At 31.9% G+C, this 17,770-nt stretch overlaps 1 protein-coding gene and 1 long non-coding RNA gene across 2 annotated transcripts; one reads left to right on the plus strand and one right to left on the minus strand.

The window, feature by feature from the left end:
- Positions 1–527: 527 nt before the first annotated feature.
- Positions 528–2,475, minus strand: LOC112274824 (uncharacterized). Its single transcript, XM_024504610.3, has 6 exons — positions 2,197–2,475; positions 1,893–2,012; positions 1,532–1,610; positions 1,230–1,316; positions 969–1,031; positions 528–741 (listed from the first exon to the last, which is right to left on the minus strand). The coding sequence occupies exons 1-6, from the start codon at positions 2,256–2,258 to the stop codon at positions 658–660; spliced, it is 495 nt and encodes a 164-aa protein (XP_024360378.1). The 5' UTR covers positions 2,259–2,475; the 3' UTR covers positions 528–657.
- Positions 2,476–9,044: 6,569 nt separating this feature from the next.
- Positions 9,045–9,880, plus strand: LOC149986638 (uncharacterized). Its single transcript, XR_016500129.1, has 2 exons — positions 9,045–9,439; positions 9,667–9,880. It is a non-coding gene; the product is annotated as an uncharacterized LOC149986638 (long non-coding RNA).
- The last annotated feature ends 7,890 nt before the right edge of the window (positions 9,881–17,770 follow it).

Genomic DNA, 17,770 nt, shown 5'->3' on the forward strand with positions numbered 1-17,770 from the left:
CTACAAATTACGAGAGTTCTTTGCCAATCCTATAAATTCGATACACTTATTTTTTATCTTCAAGTTTCAGTGTAAGTTAAAGGATACATGATTAAATGACAACATCTCTAAAATTCTTTTGAGTGATTATGCTGCATCTAACTGCAGAGATACGTAGAATTCGGCATCTCCGACTTTTACTTGTATGACATCTGCATAATAAGCTTTCATCACGCACCCCTTGGTTACATATGGGTGAAACCTATATTTACCCCGATTAGTACTCGGTGGCCTGAGATGACATCTGAAACTTTGGGCTAGTTTCAGTGTCAAAAACCTGTGCTGCGTTAATCTTATTTCCATACAATGTGCTGAAAGCAGCTAATGGAACGCATGAATTCTAACTGTTGGTTGCATTCAGCCTTCAACGTCTAAGGTCCCATCAATTACCAACTAGACATTAGTATTCAAATGACGACGACAAAGGTACTCTTTTTCACTTCGTCTCAACAACACCACTTGCATTTCAAATGTTCAAGAGATCTCAATGAAGACTTGGAAAGGAATATCGGTTTTTAGTTGTGTTCATACATTAAGCTGAGTTGAATGAGCTCTACGAAAACTGCTTTCCTCATTTCGTTAGGGAATGTACAACTTCAGAAGTATCTGTAATGAAGGCTATTTGTCGGCTGGCGGTTGAAACGCTGTCTGATGGCGCTTGAAAAATTCACGAAATCCATATGCGCTCATGTCGTAATTGTACTGTTAACATCAAACCGCAAGAACCTACGTGTCACTGACCAAAAACGCTAACGATTTGCACAGATCAACATACTTGCTCATGGACTATACTTGGAAAGGCTACTCGCAACACTCATTACCTCTGTAATCTTTAAAATCCACAAGCGAACAGAGCTTGCATTTAAGTTGAAGAGAATGGAAACTAAACACCATAGCATCGGAGAATTGATATGTTGAGAAGGACTAACCGGAGTAACATTGACACTGTAACGTGATATAGAACGGTCTTTTACGCCTTCCTGAGTGTGTGCCTGCCAAATCAAATCTCTTTAAACATGTTCTACAGAAAAGAATTAAAAGCGCTACAATGATTTTCATTTTTTTCGCAAATTTTCTATATAATCAGAAACTCCTCACTCGATCTCCAAGATTCCTCATTGCTACTGAAAGCGTGAAGATGATTCATATCAACGAATTCTAAGCACTGGTGCATGTAAGAGAGGCCAAACCGGTTTGGGGCTGTGAAATATCTCAACAAAGGGGTAGTCCTTCCGTTGCCTTGCAATACAAAAACCTGGGTACTTAGGACAATCTACCTGCAAGAGGAAACAAGAAATAGTAAATCAAACCATTGGTTGAAAATATTCCTGCAGGTAAACCGACTTAAACACCTAATGCCCTTTAAGATAGTTGTGCATGGAGAACCATTTCGAGGTCCTCTGATGCTCAAAAATATCGCTTTAACAAATTGAAATATACAGATAGAACGAGAGTGAGCATCTGAGGTAAGTCCGCTTGTCACCCCACTTACTCGAACAAACTTGATATGTGGGTACCATTCAGCAGCTGCATCCTCCAGGACACGATCAAATCTCCGTGTCCACGGACATCTAAACGCATACACACACGTGCACTCTGATCATTGAATACAAAATTCATAGGTAACGATCTCTTTATTGTATATAAAACGGTATGGCTGAAAAAATAAGGGGTCCAAAGTTTTGAAAGTTTGGCAAAGAATACAGTAGAGGTTTGGTTTCAAGGACAGACGTTCAAAACGAAATGCATATGCTCAACGTAACAGAAGCAACCGATTATTCCAAAGCCCACAAAATAATAAGACAATCAAGAGAAAATGCAGCACCGAGAGCCCGTGACAGATTTCAAAGTACTTGAGTGTAAAGGCAACAGCCACTGGCTCGCCCTGGTGCAGAAGCTCAACAAACTGACGCTCTGATTTGAACTCCAGAACTCGTGAAACCCGTTCCTCGCGCGGATACCCTGTATAATACCTGCCATTCGAAACAGAAATCAAGTAAGCACCACAGGTCACCAACAACCTCCACTACTTCCAAAATCATTCGTATGAACCCATATCAAATTCGCGAGTTAAAAAACCAAAAACCCTAAAACCCCAAACTCCTACTTCAGACACAGAGCAAGCAAATTCTGAAGAAACCCAGAAACCCCAAACACCTGGAAAACTCTTTGAGATGATCAAGCAGAGTATCGATCTTGACACCAACAGGTTCTTCCATCTTTCCCCGATTGAATTGATGCTTTAGGGAAGGACAGAGATTCTCAATCCTCTTTCTGAAACTCTGAATGACATTACATCGTCGCCCATGAGAATTCCAACGTGTATCAATGCCTAATTCCGGCAATCCTTAGCTAATCATGTAGATCTTCTTCAGCTACGCTTGTTGCTAAATGTCTTCGAATATGAGGCGTCAATTTAGGTCTACGAGGGCCAATGTTTGGAAGGGCGTCTCTCCGGAATGTCATGGTGATTTTCAGATCGTGGATGATTCAGAAAACATTGTCCTGCCTGCTAACCACAATTCATCCGGATCATTTTTATTTTTATTTTTTTCTTTTGAATAATTTGTTGTATTGGTTACTACTTTTGAAGTTAGAATAAGATTAGAAGCAATTTTTTACACTTAGTGTGCATTTATTAGTATTTTCAATAAATTGTATTTTTATCTTCCCTTTTAACAAGCTGAATCTTTGGGTAGAATCTTTGGGTAGATTATATAGTGGTATTATATCCTCTCTTTTTTTTTCTTTTTTTTTTTCTAATTTACTAAGAATATTTCATCTATTAATTCTCTTTTTTATATATTTTGTTGAAGAAGAGAAAGGATATAATACAAGAATAGTGTTTAAAGATAGAATTCAAAGATTCTTTATAATATATCTTACATAATAATAGAAGTGAGATAATTCACACAAAAAAGAACTTGTGGAATTGAAGATGATAATGTATCTTACAAAAGAATAAGACATTAACAGAAAAGTTGGCTAGTGCATAGTCTTATAAGCATGTTTGGCTTCCAATAACCACCAAAGTTGACTTTTTGATACAAAATGGGCATCAAAGAAGTATAAGCCATTGATTGTTGGTGCAGTGATTGCTAGTTTAAATGAAAATTTGACTAAATTTTTATTTATAGTAATTGGTGGTTGTTTGTGATTGGTAAAGAATGTTTTTTAATTTTATTAATAAGCTTTAGTACTTTTCATTTCTACAAAGATAGTATAATTAGCAAATAAGAGATTCTTTTTTCATATATATATATATATATATATATATTTAAAAAAATAATAAATATCTTAAAGAGCTTAGATTAGTCAAAATATAAAATAGGTGTAAAGTGTCTAAGTTTATTTAAGAAATCTACAACTTGAAAAAAAGATTATGATTCTCATACAAATAATAATAATAATAATAATAATATTATATTTATATTTATATAAATAATAATAATAATATATATATTTATATATACATTTATTTATAAAATTTAAAATCTAAAATCATCTTTAACATCTATAAAAAATGCTCTCTTTTATATGTAAGGTGCAAATTTTACAATTGTTACTTATGTCATATCTAAGTTCTATATTTTTTAAGTATTACCAACAATGTCTTTGTGCCATATAAGCCAAATGAGTGCTGATTATATTTTTTAGTTGTATTATTTTATTTCAATAAACTCGTCTTCTTTAAATGGAATGAAAGATGTCAAATTCCATTCTACTTAGTAATTTAAATTAGAGTTAGACGTGTCTTTTTCTGAAGTAAAGTTCCCTCAAAACCATATCTAATTTTATTAACCACTTAAAAGCAATGATTTTTCTTGTTACACATTGAATACTTAGAAGTTTTAATAAATCATTTTTTATAATTCAATTGATTTTATTTTACATTATATATTTATAATTCAATTGATTTTCTTAAAAGGGGAAAATACTGCACTGCAGTACTTCCATAAAAGGACACAGAGCATCGAAGCTAAACCTCCATGTTGTGCTCTGATCACAACAAAGTTTCATATTTTTATTTTATTTATTTTATTTTGTTTTACTACATTTTGACGTAATAATGAAGAAGAAGTACCGCCACACACACACGTACAGAAAATAAACACATTTGGAACATGCTCAAGAAGGAAATCCGGAGCAATTGGAGCTCAGATTCCAACACCAAAAAACAAAAGAAATGAAAAGGAAGAAGAAGGATTTGGGGCGGCCCGGTTCCATATCCACGAGGAAGCTGCTGCTATTCAAGGGTAGCATCTTGCCTTTTTAATCATCTTTTATTTTCATTTTATTTTTATTTTTCTCTTTTGTTCTTTTTCTTTTCTTCTGTATTTTTTTTTTCTTTTCTTTCTTCCTTCTTTACTTCTCTATTCTTTTTTCTAATTTTTTTGATATATATATTTTTTATTATCATTATTATTTATAATATATATGTATGTATATATATATATATATATATATATATGTTTTAAGAACTATTAGTATATATATATATATATATATATATGTATATTTTTAATACTAAGACTACTTCCTTTGGGCCTTCATTTAATATTAGCTAACTAAAAACATCTTCTTTGGAGATTTTTTTTAATTAAATTCCGTCCTTGGTTGCATATTTGCTATTAAGCAATCCATTTCTTATTTTTTCCTAACAATTACACTACTAATTTACAAAAACTATGATTTTAAGTACAATGAGTGCATTTTTTTTATACTAAATACTCAAGTGAGATAATTTATTAATTTTTAGTGGTGAATTTTGTAGCAATGCCTATAGAACTTAGGCAAATAAAGTATTTGTTACTTGGACAAGAAGATTTATTAAATATAATTGAAAGATAAGCATAGAAAATAAAAATATATTAAAGATATATTTTGATTTTTTTTAAAAGACATAATTTGAATTTAGAATAAAATCACTCTAAATAGAAATAAATTGGATGCAAAAGAAGTATATGTTAGACATATAAGAAGAATTGCATCTTAAAAAAAGTTTTTAACAAAAGTCCAATAATAATTGGTAAATCTCAAAAAAAATTGCACATTTTTATCACATTCATTGTGCAATGTTTTTTGAAATTAAACATTGCACATTTTTCATTCATTAGATATTAAAAAGCAGTTGATGTATTTGTAAATCTAAAAGATATGATGTTATATTTAAAATATCTATACCTCATTTGAAATACAGTTTTTTATTCATCTTCTTTTTTAATGCACACCAAATTATATGCTCCTCGTAGGTCTATTTTGGTATAGATCTTTGTTTAATTGACTAGGTCAAGAAGTCTTGAAACCAAAGGTAGGAGATACCTATTCTTGATGGTGATCTTGTTGAGTCTTTGATAGTCTATACACATCTACAAGGATCCATCTTTTTTCTTCACAAATAAGATAGGAATCCCTACTTATGATTTAGAGTGGTGTATAAAATTCTTACTATGTTTTTGTCAATATACTTCTTAAGTGCAATCAACTCATTTTATGATAGGCTATAGATTGGTTCAAATAAAGGTTGAGCTCTTTCTTAAAGATCAATAAAAAAATCATATAAACAATGTTTTGAAAGGATATCCATGTTTTTTTTAGAAACTTCTTGATAATCTTAGTATTGGCTTGAAATGTCACTTGAATTTTTTTTTCCATCAAAAATAGATGTGGCATATATAGAAAAAAAATTGACATTTGCTTTTGTAATATGCATAAAAGCTATTGCACCTATTAATAAGAATTTGAACGTATTGAGCTTATAGATTTTTATTTGACTAGCAAAATCTTGAGCTAAACTATGGAAAAAATCAAGATTATAAGAAATTTAATCTATTTAAGGATTATACTTTTTTAGCCATAAATATCCTAAAATAACTAAATTAGAAGGAGATTCAATTATATTAAATATTACTAAGCTATTATGACTATTAGTTGCTACTTCTAAAAGAATAATTTTATAGGTGACATCTTTGGAAGACAAAAAATGACCATCTATTACTTTTAGGTGCATAAATTTGATTTTTTTAATTAATGGTATTTCTTGTTTTTTTAACAAAGTCTTTGTGTATAAATGTAGTTAAGGCTCTTGAATCTAACAAAGCTAAAACTTTGTGATTTTTTGGTCCTAAAAAAATTTCTACTATAAAATAAGGTGAATGATTTAAAGACAAAATAAGATCTTTATTAAGTATTGCACAAGATTTAAGTTGCACAATTCTTATTGTAATTGGAGAAACTAGTTTTCTAACACATCATCTTCTTTAGCAACCATGCTCTTCATTTTGTGGTTGTGTTGCTTCTTCAAAAAATATTAAGTATTGTGTTTAGGTTCTTTATAATATAAGTATAATCTTTTTTCATGACGTCAAGTCTTTTTTTACTTAGTAAGAAGTCTAAAACATATTATGTCAATTGGCATAGATTCTAGTCTTGATGAATAAAATTTTGAAAACCTAAAAGCTATAGCCATGATTTGACTTGTATCTCTTCAACCAAATCTTTGTTCTTAGTTTCTTTCAAAGAATAAAATATTACATATAATGGCTTCAATAATAAATTACTTTAATGAACTTGCTTTTGACATTATCAACAATAAATCTTTGATATTATCTTTTAATTCATAGTAAAATTAATTAATAAAGGCTTTATTATTTCAATCCATATCTCAAGCAAGGTTTTGAAATTTAGCAGCATATCTGGTGGCTAAATGTGGTTTTTATTGTAAAGATATGAGTTTGGTCTGTGCTATCTTTTTTTAATGATTTTTTCTAAATATGGTAATAAAAACTCCTAAAAATAAATTTAAATCATAGAATAAAGAATCCATTTCTATGAAAGGTTTAAATCAAAAAAAAAATCTTACATAGAAATATGCATATAAATTCAACTTAAGTAAATTCATTGAGGTATTGAAAATGATATAATTTTAGATAAAGCTTCACTTATTGTAGAAACCTTCAAAACTTTTATCTTATTCTATCAAATTTCTCTGGTATACTTATCCTTGCTTCTTTCATGCTTGTAGTAGCAAGATTCTTCAAATTTAGTTGTAAACTTGATTTATTTGCTTCTCTCAATTATACAACTTCTTGGCATTTTCATGTTATGTGAAGTCTTGCTTAAAATACACTGGGTATGTAGTTGTGGAAGGTAAAAGAAAATTACAATAACAAATATTAAAAAATCTAATAGAATCTTATATAAATTATAATTAAAGTTTAACAAATATAATCAAATATTGATCAAGTCTAATTAAATTTTTAAATAAATTATAAAAGAAATAAAATAAATCTAAAATAAATCCTAATTAAATCATAAACAAATCCTAGACAAATCTTAATCAAATCTTAATTAAATCTTAGATAATTTTTAATAAAATCTTTAAAAAAATCCTAATCAAATTTTAATCACATTATAAACAAATTCTAATCAAATTTTAAATAAATTCTAATTAAATCCTAGAAAAATTCTAGACAAATCCTAATCAAATCCTAGATAAATCATAAAAAATTCTAATAAAATACTATAAAAATCCTAATCAAATCCTAAAAAAACTCTAATCAAATCTTAGAATTTTTAATCAAATCTTAGAAAAATCCTAAACAAACCTCAATCAAATTCTAAATCTTAAATAAATTCTTAATGAATCCTATGGCAGATTGAAACTTCTATAATTAATAATTAAACTATTGATTTTAATTAAAAATTAGTACGCCTTTTAAAAATTAAGCCAAAAATAAGTGCAAATATTGTTAAGAAAATCAAACTTATCAAATAAAAGTTAAATCCTAAAATCTGCTCAGGTATTCATTAGCCTCATTTTCCAATCTTAATATAAATCTTTTTAAGTCAAAATCTCTTAATTCTACTATTAAATACCTTTAAAATTTTATATATATGTTGAAAATCAATTCTGCTATCTAGATACACAAATTTCATCTCAATCCAATTGACAAACTATTAAATATCTTAGAAACCACCATTGACCTTCAAACTCTATTTTTGAAACTCCAACCTACTTAAACTTCAATAACCTTCAATCTAATCATTTGATCATGTTCAAATTTACTAATCATAATAAAAATAACTATAATTATAAATCTACAAATTTTTATTTATAGATCTACTACCAAATCTACAAATTTTTTTTGAATATATATATATATATATATATATATTTTTTTTTTTCAAAATAATATTCATCAAAAATAACCTTGACTTTGCAATGCTCTTATAAAGTTATTAGATATTCAAATTACCCAAAACCAATGTTCAAAAAAATCCTATGAAGTTTTTTTTAAAACCATACTTTCTTTGATTTGTTTAAAAATCCCAAAGTCACTATAGGTGCATAGTTTTGTATCTCAAGGTGTGATTTCAATCCAAGTTCACAACCAATCCTCTTTGAATATCAATTTTTGGTAATTTGAGGTAAGTTTTACTTTAATCTATTGTTAATTTTCTTTTAAATATGCGTATATCAATTTCTTATCATATTTACTTTGATTTGGTTTATTTATGCTTCTATAAAATAAATAGAAGTTCCTTCTATAAAAAAAATTAAGACTAAATTTTTTTATTACCTTTCTATAATTTATTCTTATTATTTTATTATATATTTCTACTAGGCTCTTCTATAATAACATCTATATTTTTATTTTTCACCATATATTCATGTTATCACTCAATATCCACATCCTTTAAAATTGTGCATCCTTTGATATATATCAAATAATTCAAATCTTATTTGATTCATATTATGTTCTCCATATCTTCATCATTTTTTTTTTCTTTTTCTTTTTTTTTTATCATTTTTGCTATCCAAGTCAAACTCATCTTCTTATCTTCAAAGATTTAAGTCTTCAACGAGGTCTTCTATATTTCTTTCTATCTATCTTTGTTTCAATATCTTCACATATTTTCTTACAACTAATATTTTTAATTTTTTTCCATTTAGATCTTGTAATCAATAAGTCACATTATCATAAAAAAATTGTTATTACCTATGGTCCAAACCATTGTATAAAAAACTTTAAAGTATTATATTAATGGTTCAAACTACTATCATAGTCCAAAATTCAATCACCTTCTTCAATTGCTTTAGATTTCAATTGATGTTGTTTATCAAATTATGTCTTAGTTTGTAATCTTGTTCTTCTTAAAGTTTCTAATGATATTTATATATCTTTCAATTTTTTCTCAAGTTGTTTAATTATAATAGCTAAAAGTTCATCTCTTAGTCATTCACCTTCTGATGCCAACACACTTTGAGTAAGTATTTCTTCTCTAATTGGCATAATAGATTATTGCCTTGTCAAGAGCTCAATAAGCATATTTATCATTATTAAACTATGAATTATTTGATCAGCCTGTAATGCGTTACAGTGACAATGTTACTCCGGTTAGTCCTTCTCAACATATCAATTCTCCGATGCTATGGTGTTTAGTTTCCATTCTCTTCAACTTAAATGCAAGCTCTGTTCGCTTGTGGATTTTAAAGATTACAGAGGTAATGAGTGTTGCGAGTAGCCTTTCCAAGTATAGTCCATGAGCAAGTATGTTGATCTGTGCAAATCGTTAGCGTTTTTGGTCAGTGACACGTAGGTTCTTGCGGTTTGATGTTAACAGTACAATTACGACATGAGCGCATATGGATTTCGTGAATTTTTCAAGCGCCATCAGACAGCGTTTCAACCGCCAGCCGACAAATAGCCTTCATTACAGATACTTCTGAAGTTGTACATTCCCTAACGAAATGAGGAAAGCAGTTTTCGTAGAGCTCATTCAACTCAGCTTAATGTATGAACACAACTAAAAACCGATATTCCTTTCCAAGTCTTCATTGAGATCTCTTGAACATTTGAAATGCAAGTGGTGTTGTTGAGACGAAGTGAAAAAGAGTACCTTTGTCGTCGTCATTTGAATACTAATGTCTAGTTGGTAATTGATGGGACCTTAGACGTTGAAGGCTGAATGCAACCAACAGTTAGAATTCATGCGTTCCATTAGCTGCTTTCAGCACATTGTATGGAAATAAGATTAACGCAGCACAGGTTTTTGACACTGAAACTAGCCCAAAGTTTCAGATGTCATCTCAGGCCACCGAGTACTAATCGGGGTAAATATAGGTTTCACCCATATGTAACCAAGGGGTGCGTGATGAAAGCTTATTATGCAGATGTCATACAAGTAAAAGTCGGAGATGCCGAATTCTACGTATCTCTGCAGTTAGATGCAGCATAATCACTCAAAAGAATTTTAGAGATGTTGTCATTTAATCATGTATCCTTTAACTTACACTGAAACTTGAAGATAAAAAATAAGTGTATCGAATTTATAGGATTGGCAAAGAACTCTCGTAATTTGTAGTGACTAGTGCAAAGAACTCGTAATTTCCAGATTCAACATGAAGTTTATTCCACAGTTTGAAAAGTCCGTCTCAGACACAACTTTAATGCTACTTCACTGCATGGAAAATCGTACCATCCTAGAAATATAACCCCTACAAGCGCGAGCCTAAAGTTCACGAATTGTCATCAGTAGGTCCTGCAAGAGAGATTTGCTAAGAACGGTTATTGTAGAATTAATCATACCGAGCATCGCAGGTTACTGCAATGCACCAACAGTCTGTCAATACCAGTCATACAAGATCCATGCTCGAATGACAAAGCTGCGGTCCATGCTCTTCACAATAAAATCCAGCGACGCAAATTGGTCAGCACCCATGAGGAGAGTTTGCCTCGCGTTGATCATTTGGGTCAATCCTCAAGCTTAAGAGAAGGGCAAGGGCGAACCCAGTGCAGATCGCTACTTGTGGCATCAAAGTTCCCTGTTTCAACACCGCAGATACCGACATGAAAAGTATCTAGCCCAAACAGATACTTGTACCAAGTTGCATTTCTGCACATGAGTTTATCATTTCATGCAGAAATAGTTAAATCTATGCAGTGTGCCGGTGATTATGTGAAGTCGAGGTGTCTCTTCGATAGCTTCGACCTTCGTTTCTGATGCAGCATTCAGGTTGCTCTTCGACTTGAGAAACCTTAATCTGACTTGCGCATGCATCATGGTTTTCCACGTGGGTTTGCATAGTGTGACCCAGATTGATAAACAGAATGTAATTCAGTTATTTAACTTGCAGAGCTTCCCTTGTGCCATTAGAGACTATCTGGCCAGTGGAAGAATTAAGGCCCTTGATTCTAGTTTCACCTGCTATCCGCTTAATCCCTGGATTTCTATTCAGTGACTAGGTTGACGTACAATCAGAAGTGTTGATTGAGGGATTGCTGACTTTTTGTACACTTTCAAGTATTTTGGTCAGAGCTGTGTTCGTTGAATTCGTAATGCTTCGGAAACTAACCTCAAACAAGATATCATATTGAACTAACAAGTGTTAGAATTGATTTTGATTGTCACTGCATGTATGTGAGTTGTTTAAGCTGTACCCAATAATAACAAAAAGTGCAAACTAACATTACAACAGATATTATTTTATTTAATCTTGTAAAATGATTTTACAATTTTTTCATTTTACAATTACTCCTTTATTTTCAAGTAGTTGAGAATTTCTTTTTCAACTTCACAATGCGATTTGTTTTATTTGTATTCTAAAATAAAATTTCCACTGTATTAGTAAAAACTTGTACCATCAAGCAAAGAAATTTAAGTTAATTTTCTACTTTGAAAACATTACAGTTTTTGACCTACATGCAAAATCCAAATAGTATCTCATGAAAAGTCAAATAACGTTCATATTCCTGCTGATAAAAACAAGAAGAAAAATGGAAGTATCAAGAAGACTTGGTCATGTCACGGTTCACCTCCCACACAAAACTGATCCTCCGTTGCGAATGACAAAGATTTATCCACATCGCAGGGTATGAATCCACACCAGAACAAAAGACTGGCAAAAGGACTGAAGTCCCTGGAGAAGTTCGAAAACGTGAAGGCCGTGCAAAGAAATCTAAGGTGCAAGGGCCACCAGAGGAGGAGGAGCTGCAACATGGATGGATGCTTCGAGTTGCCGCATATTCCACGGCTGCTAAGCTGCGTGACTACACTCGGCATCCATGCCCACCACTCACCTGCTTGATGCGTTCCCTTCCTGCTTGATTCGAACTGGAGGTACTGGCGTTAAGCTCACGGGATCCACCACCTGAGAGTTGTGGGTTCCTGAAGAGTGTCACACAATAGTTTTGACCATCGTCAGTGACTGTCAACCCTAACTTCGTTGCCGTGAAGTACTGTTGCATAAAAAAGACATGGTCGTGAACGCCGGGCGGCATGTGGATTACATGTTGGTCCTAATGATGTGCGGGAAGTCCTGGAACTAGAGTTCGGACCGGGGCTATACAAACCCGCTGGATTGAGAGCGAGGATCAGTTTTCTCACGCTTGCGAATTTCAAGATACTGTTAAGATTCGAATCTCTCTACAGCGGTTTCTTTTGTGGCGATCTCGATCCCTCGCAGCCCCGACGTAAGAGTTGTGCCACTCGACTGTCGCAACAATGACGAGGAGCTCAATGCAGCTGCGACTCCTGGCCGCGTTGATGATGCTCGTGGGCCTCAGCGTCGTGGTGACGCAAACGCAGGCCCAGTGTCCCACCTCGGGCTTAGCTGCCTGCGAACCGGCGGCGAGAAGCGATGTCCAGCCCACGGACACTTGTTGCACGGAGCTGCAAGCGTACTTAGACACCAACACTCCGGAGGCATGTCTGTGCGAGGCCGCTGCTGCGCTGATCGGCGAGGATGTCCAGTACGCCATCCTCATCCCGGAGAAGTGCAACCTCGTGTACAAGGCTGACATCACCTGCAACGGTACCTCTCTAACTCCACACCTTGGTCCGCAACCTGTGTTTTTCCTCATCACCCTCATCATTCTGGTGACTGATCGTGCGGTTTAATGTGGTGCAACTTCTGTTGCGTGCAGGCATTGGGATCCCTGGCGGCTACTAAACTGCGTCAATCCAAGGACCAGATCTTAATGAGGGGCTAGCCTAGTTGCCCGACCACATCGCTAACACAAGCCTTCCAGCAACTGAAGCCGATACTGATTGCTGAGATGAGAGTGTTGAGAAAGGCTGGCATCACCTGCAACGGTACCTCTCTAACTCCACACCTTGGTCCGCAACCTGTGTTTTTCCTCATCACCCTCATCATTCTGGTGACTGATCATGCGGTTTAATGTGGTGCAACTTCTGTTGCGTGCAGGCATTGGGATCCCTGGCGGCTACTAAACTGCGTCAATCCAAGGACCAGATTTTAATGAGGGGCTAGCCTAGTTGCCCGACCACATCGCTAACACAAGCCTTCCAGCAACTGAAGCCGATACTGATTGCTGAGATGAGAGTGTTGAGAAAGGCTGGCATCACCTGCAACGGTACCTCTCTAACTCCACACCTTGGTCCGCAACCTGTGTTTTTCCTCATCACCCTCATCATTCTGGTGACTGATCGTGCGGTTTAATGTGGTGCAACTTCTGTTGCGTGCAGGCATTGGGATCCCTGGCGGCTACTAAACTGCGTCAATCCAAGGACCAGATTTTAATGAGGGGCTAGCCTAGTTGCCCGACCACATCGCTAACACAAGCCTTCCAGCAACTGAAGCCGATACTGATTGCTGAGATGAGAGTGTTGAGAAAGGCTGGCATCACCTGCAACGGTACCTCTCTAACTCCACACCTTGGTCCGCAACCTGTGTTTTTCCTCATCACCCTCATCATTCTGGTGACTGATCATGCGGTTTAATGTGGTGCAACTTCTGTTGCGTGCAGGCATTGGGATCCCTGGCGGCTACTAAACTGCGTCAATCCAAGGACCAGATCTTAATGAGGGGCTAGCCTAGTTGCCCGACCACATCGCTAACACAAGCCTTCCAGCAACTGAAGCCGATACTGATTGCTGAGATGAGAGTGTTGAGAAATATATGCATACGTATGTTTATATGTAGATAAAGTCTTTTCATATTCATATATATATATATATATATATATATATGATTCTGAATATGCGTAGAGGAATGGGATTCTCGGAAAAGCTGCCATCATCGGACCATCGTCCGAGGTTTTGTTGAGCTTGCCCGATCTAAATTAAGTTCCCGCGTGGGCCCTGATCGCCGAAATCAGTCATGTGCCAGATTCGTGTTGTTTGTTAATTGAATTCAGATGAGAGTTTGGATGTCTTGGTTTGTACTTAATCTCTGCATGCACGATAAATATTCTCCTGTTTTGTTTTGGTGGTGAATGTGGATTGAGTGGAAGCAACTTTGCTATGTCTTATCCAATTTTGTAGATGTTGTGTTTGAACATGCTCTAGAGGATGGGTTAATGAAGAGGAGAATTGCAGTAGTGGTCTCTAAGGTATTGTAGATGATGCAAGATTTGTAGCTGTTTGGACATCACTAAGCTCTTCTTTGTGTTGGTTTTCCTTTTCAATAAAGATAAATGGTCACAAGTTCAAACACATTGATAGCAAACCATTCGCTTTCATATTTTAAACCAATTTCAATTTTTACTTCTAAAAAAGTCTTATACTATCAATAATATTACGTTCATATTTTTTTTGTTCTTTTAAAGATTATATATATATATATATATATATATATATACATACATATAATTCTTAGATAAAATTTATTTTTTTTAATACTAAAAAAAAACTTAATAAAAAATATATATATAATTCAAAATGATATTATAAGTGAGAAGTTAAACACTTTTTATATTGAATATGAATAATTTTCAAAATTCTAATATAAATTTAAAAGTTTATAGTTGTTAATCTACATTGAAATTTTAAAACTATTAAAATAAATTAGGTTGATTTTTTAAAAATTAGAATTATAATAATGTACAAAATAAAATTGATTAATTTTTAAGAGAATCATAGGGTGTTATCTTAAGAGGATTTATGCCTTGAAGTTGGCTTTAAAAGGCCATGCTTTAAAAGCCTCATAAGATTTCTTGCTTGATGAAGAAAAAAATTCCTTTCAAAACCTTAGTCTTTGGATATAATATTAAATGAGAAGAGGTTATGAAATAAACCAAATCATTCAACTATCATAAGACCAAATAGTAGAGTTCATATGGCCTTAACAATTTACCCTCTAATCTTTGAGTCTTTACAAAGATAAAGAAATTTCTCATGTTTACTACATTGACACAACTTACATTTCTAGTTTGTAGCTTGTGAGATTGTTTTTTGTCTTTTTTTTTTGTCTTTTTTTGTCTTTTTTTGTCTTCTTCTTTTTTTTTTTTTTACAAATATAGAATCTTTTTCAATAGATCTATTTTTTATTTTATTTTCTAAAAATAGGATTTTTTTTGAAGATTAGAGAAGAAGTTTTCATATATTTATTGATACTAGTGGAGAATTTTTAAATTTTTTTTTTTATCTTTCTTAAAAGTATTTGGTTGTATGTGTAGATATTATTTGTTTCCATTCTTTTCAATAATGGGGTATGATCTGATTAGTGTCTTTTATTGCTCTACTTTTTAGGTAGTCGTTGAGGTTGCTTTAAGTCTTTTTTTGTTTATTTGGGTTGCTATTAAAGTATCAAGCTCTTTTCTTTTAATATTATCAAATACAAGAGCTAATAGGTAGAAATTCTAGACGCCTTTATTTTTTCTAATTAAAAAACGTGATGCTTTAAAGTTTGATTTTTATTTATAAATATTATAAATTAAATTTTTTATTAGAGAAAAATCAATAATATATTTGAATTGGTATTTCAGAGTATTGATGCTTTTATAAAGTTCATGTTTAGTTCATTAAATATAATACTTTTATTCAATCATGTACCCAATGACTCCTTGGCTAATTTTTATAAGTAATTGTCCTTGCAAGATAACAATGTTCTCTATAAACTTGGACTTTATGACATTCAATCACCAAGGAGAATTATTTTAACTTGAAGTAAGAGAGGCTAAATTTTCATGAATGTTATGTTCTTCCAAGCATGAAAGTGTGCTCTACTTTAATTATTAGCATATAAAATCTACTTAGTAATAAAAATATTATTAAAATTTAAATCTATATAAACATAATTTTTAAATGATAATTTGTATGCTACTTCATAAAGCTAATGGTGTTACTTCAAGCACTTGTGTATAGATGATGATCAAATATTAGTACAAAATCCATTTAGCTTTGATCAAATCATATTTTGTAACAACCAATTTTTGTAATTATGCTTCATATATTTACAACCTTTATATTTGTTGTGTCTTGACCTTTTTTTGAGCTAATGCATATAATAATAATCTTAACATGTTAACATCGAATAAAGATAGAAGAATAATCTGACCATTATATAAGAGATGCTTGATACAATTGAAAGTCTAAAGTTGTTCTTATACCACAAAATATGTAATATAATGAGATAATATTTATATAATATTTAAATGTGAAAAGATGATAAATCACACATGTACATATAACATTACTTTTATAAGTTTATTATGATGTATTAGACCTTTTATTTTTAAGAGATAAGATAATGAATTGATAATTTAATGTCTTTCAAAAATAAAAGATCAAATACTAATGAATTGATAACTTAATTTACAATGGTTTGCATGGAAGGTTTTAAGGAAATAATCAATCAAACACCTTTAGTCTTATTAGATATAGCTGATGAATCTTGGATCAAATTCTAAGCTCATCATTTTCTTATTTTAAAGAAGCTATTTCAAACATACATATTTTTTCCAATAGTTACCTAGATATTATGAATAAATAAAAATAGGTTAATTTGATATTGTCTTATAGAGAAGCTTCTTAAAAGCTTTATAGACATGATTTCATTTTTATATGTATTTGTAGGCTTTTGGTAGGTTAGAAACTTAGCCAAAAAGTTAGCCACATGTTACATGTATTGGTAGCTTGTGGTGCAAGCTAATAATGTAGCTTACATATAAAAAAACTTATCTTAGAAGTTAAGACATGTATCTTGGAAATTAAATATGTATCAGAGATCTTATAGAATATAGCCATGTAGCTTCTAGTTAGATAATATATATCAAGGAAAGAATAAAGTCTTCTTCACTCTTGTCAATGCCTTTATAGTCTTCTTGTCTTTGGTATTAGCCATTTTGGTCTAATATTATACCACCATTTAATATTTTTTTAGTCTTATGGAGTATTATTAGAGTATATTGATTTTTTAGTTCTTTAAAATTTGTATCTTTGAAAATTTGGCAAGAGTCCTAACTCATTGTTCTTATATTTATTTTGAAGTGGGTGGATGATTTTATTTCCATTGTTGTGTTTTAAAGATTGTCGACTATCTACTTTTAAACTAATATTTAGTTTTTTAACACTGATTTTTTTTAATGAGAGTAGATTATCCTTCTTTGTAGAAATTTTTATTTTATATTAGAAATTATGGATTACACTCCTCCAATTTGACTTTTGGATTTATTTGAATTATCTATGGAAGAAAAAATTATAGATGCTATTCTTAGTAGAAGTAAAAATAGATTTATAACTAGTATGGATCTTTAGAAGCTTGTTAACACTCTTAAGGTTGAAATCTCACATATCTCTAATGTCAATCATTGAAATAATATTACTATGCTCATTAAAGAAATCAACAAAAAAGTTTAAAGTCTTTGCCAAAAAAACATGCAATTGAGAGAAGAAAATGTATTAAGTTTAGAACTTAATTTAAAGAGTCTTGCTACTACAATCATAAAATAAGCAAGAATAAGTATGCTAGAAAAATTTGTTGAAA

Source organism: Physcomitrium patens, chromosome 22 (genome assembly GCF_059467195.1).
Source record: "Physcomitrium patens ecotype Gransden chromosome 22, ASM5946719v1, whole genome shotgun sequence".
In the NCBI taxonomy this organism is placed as follows: domain Eukaryota; kingdom Viridiplantae; phylum Streptophyta; class Bryopsida; order Funariales; family Funariaceae; genus Physcomitrium; species Physcomitrium patens.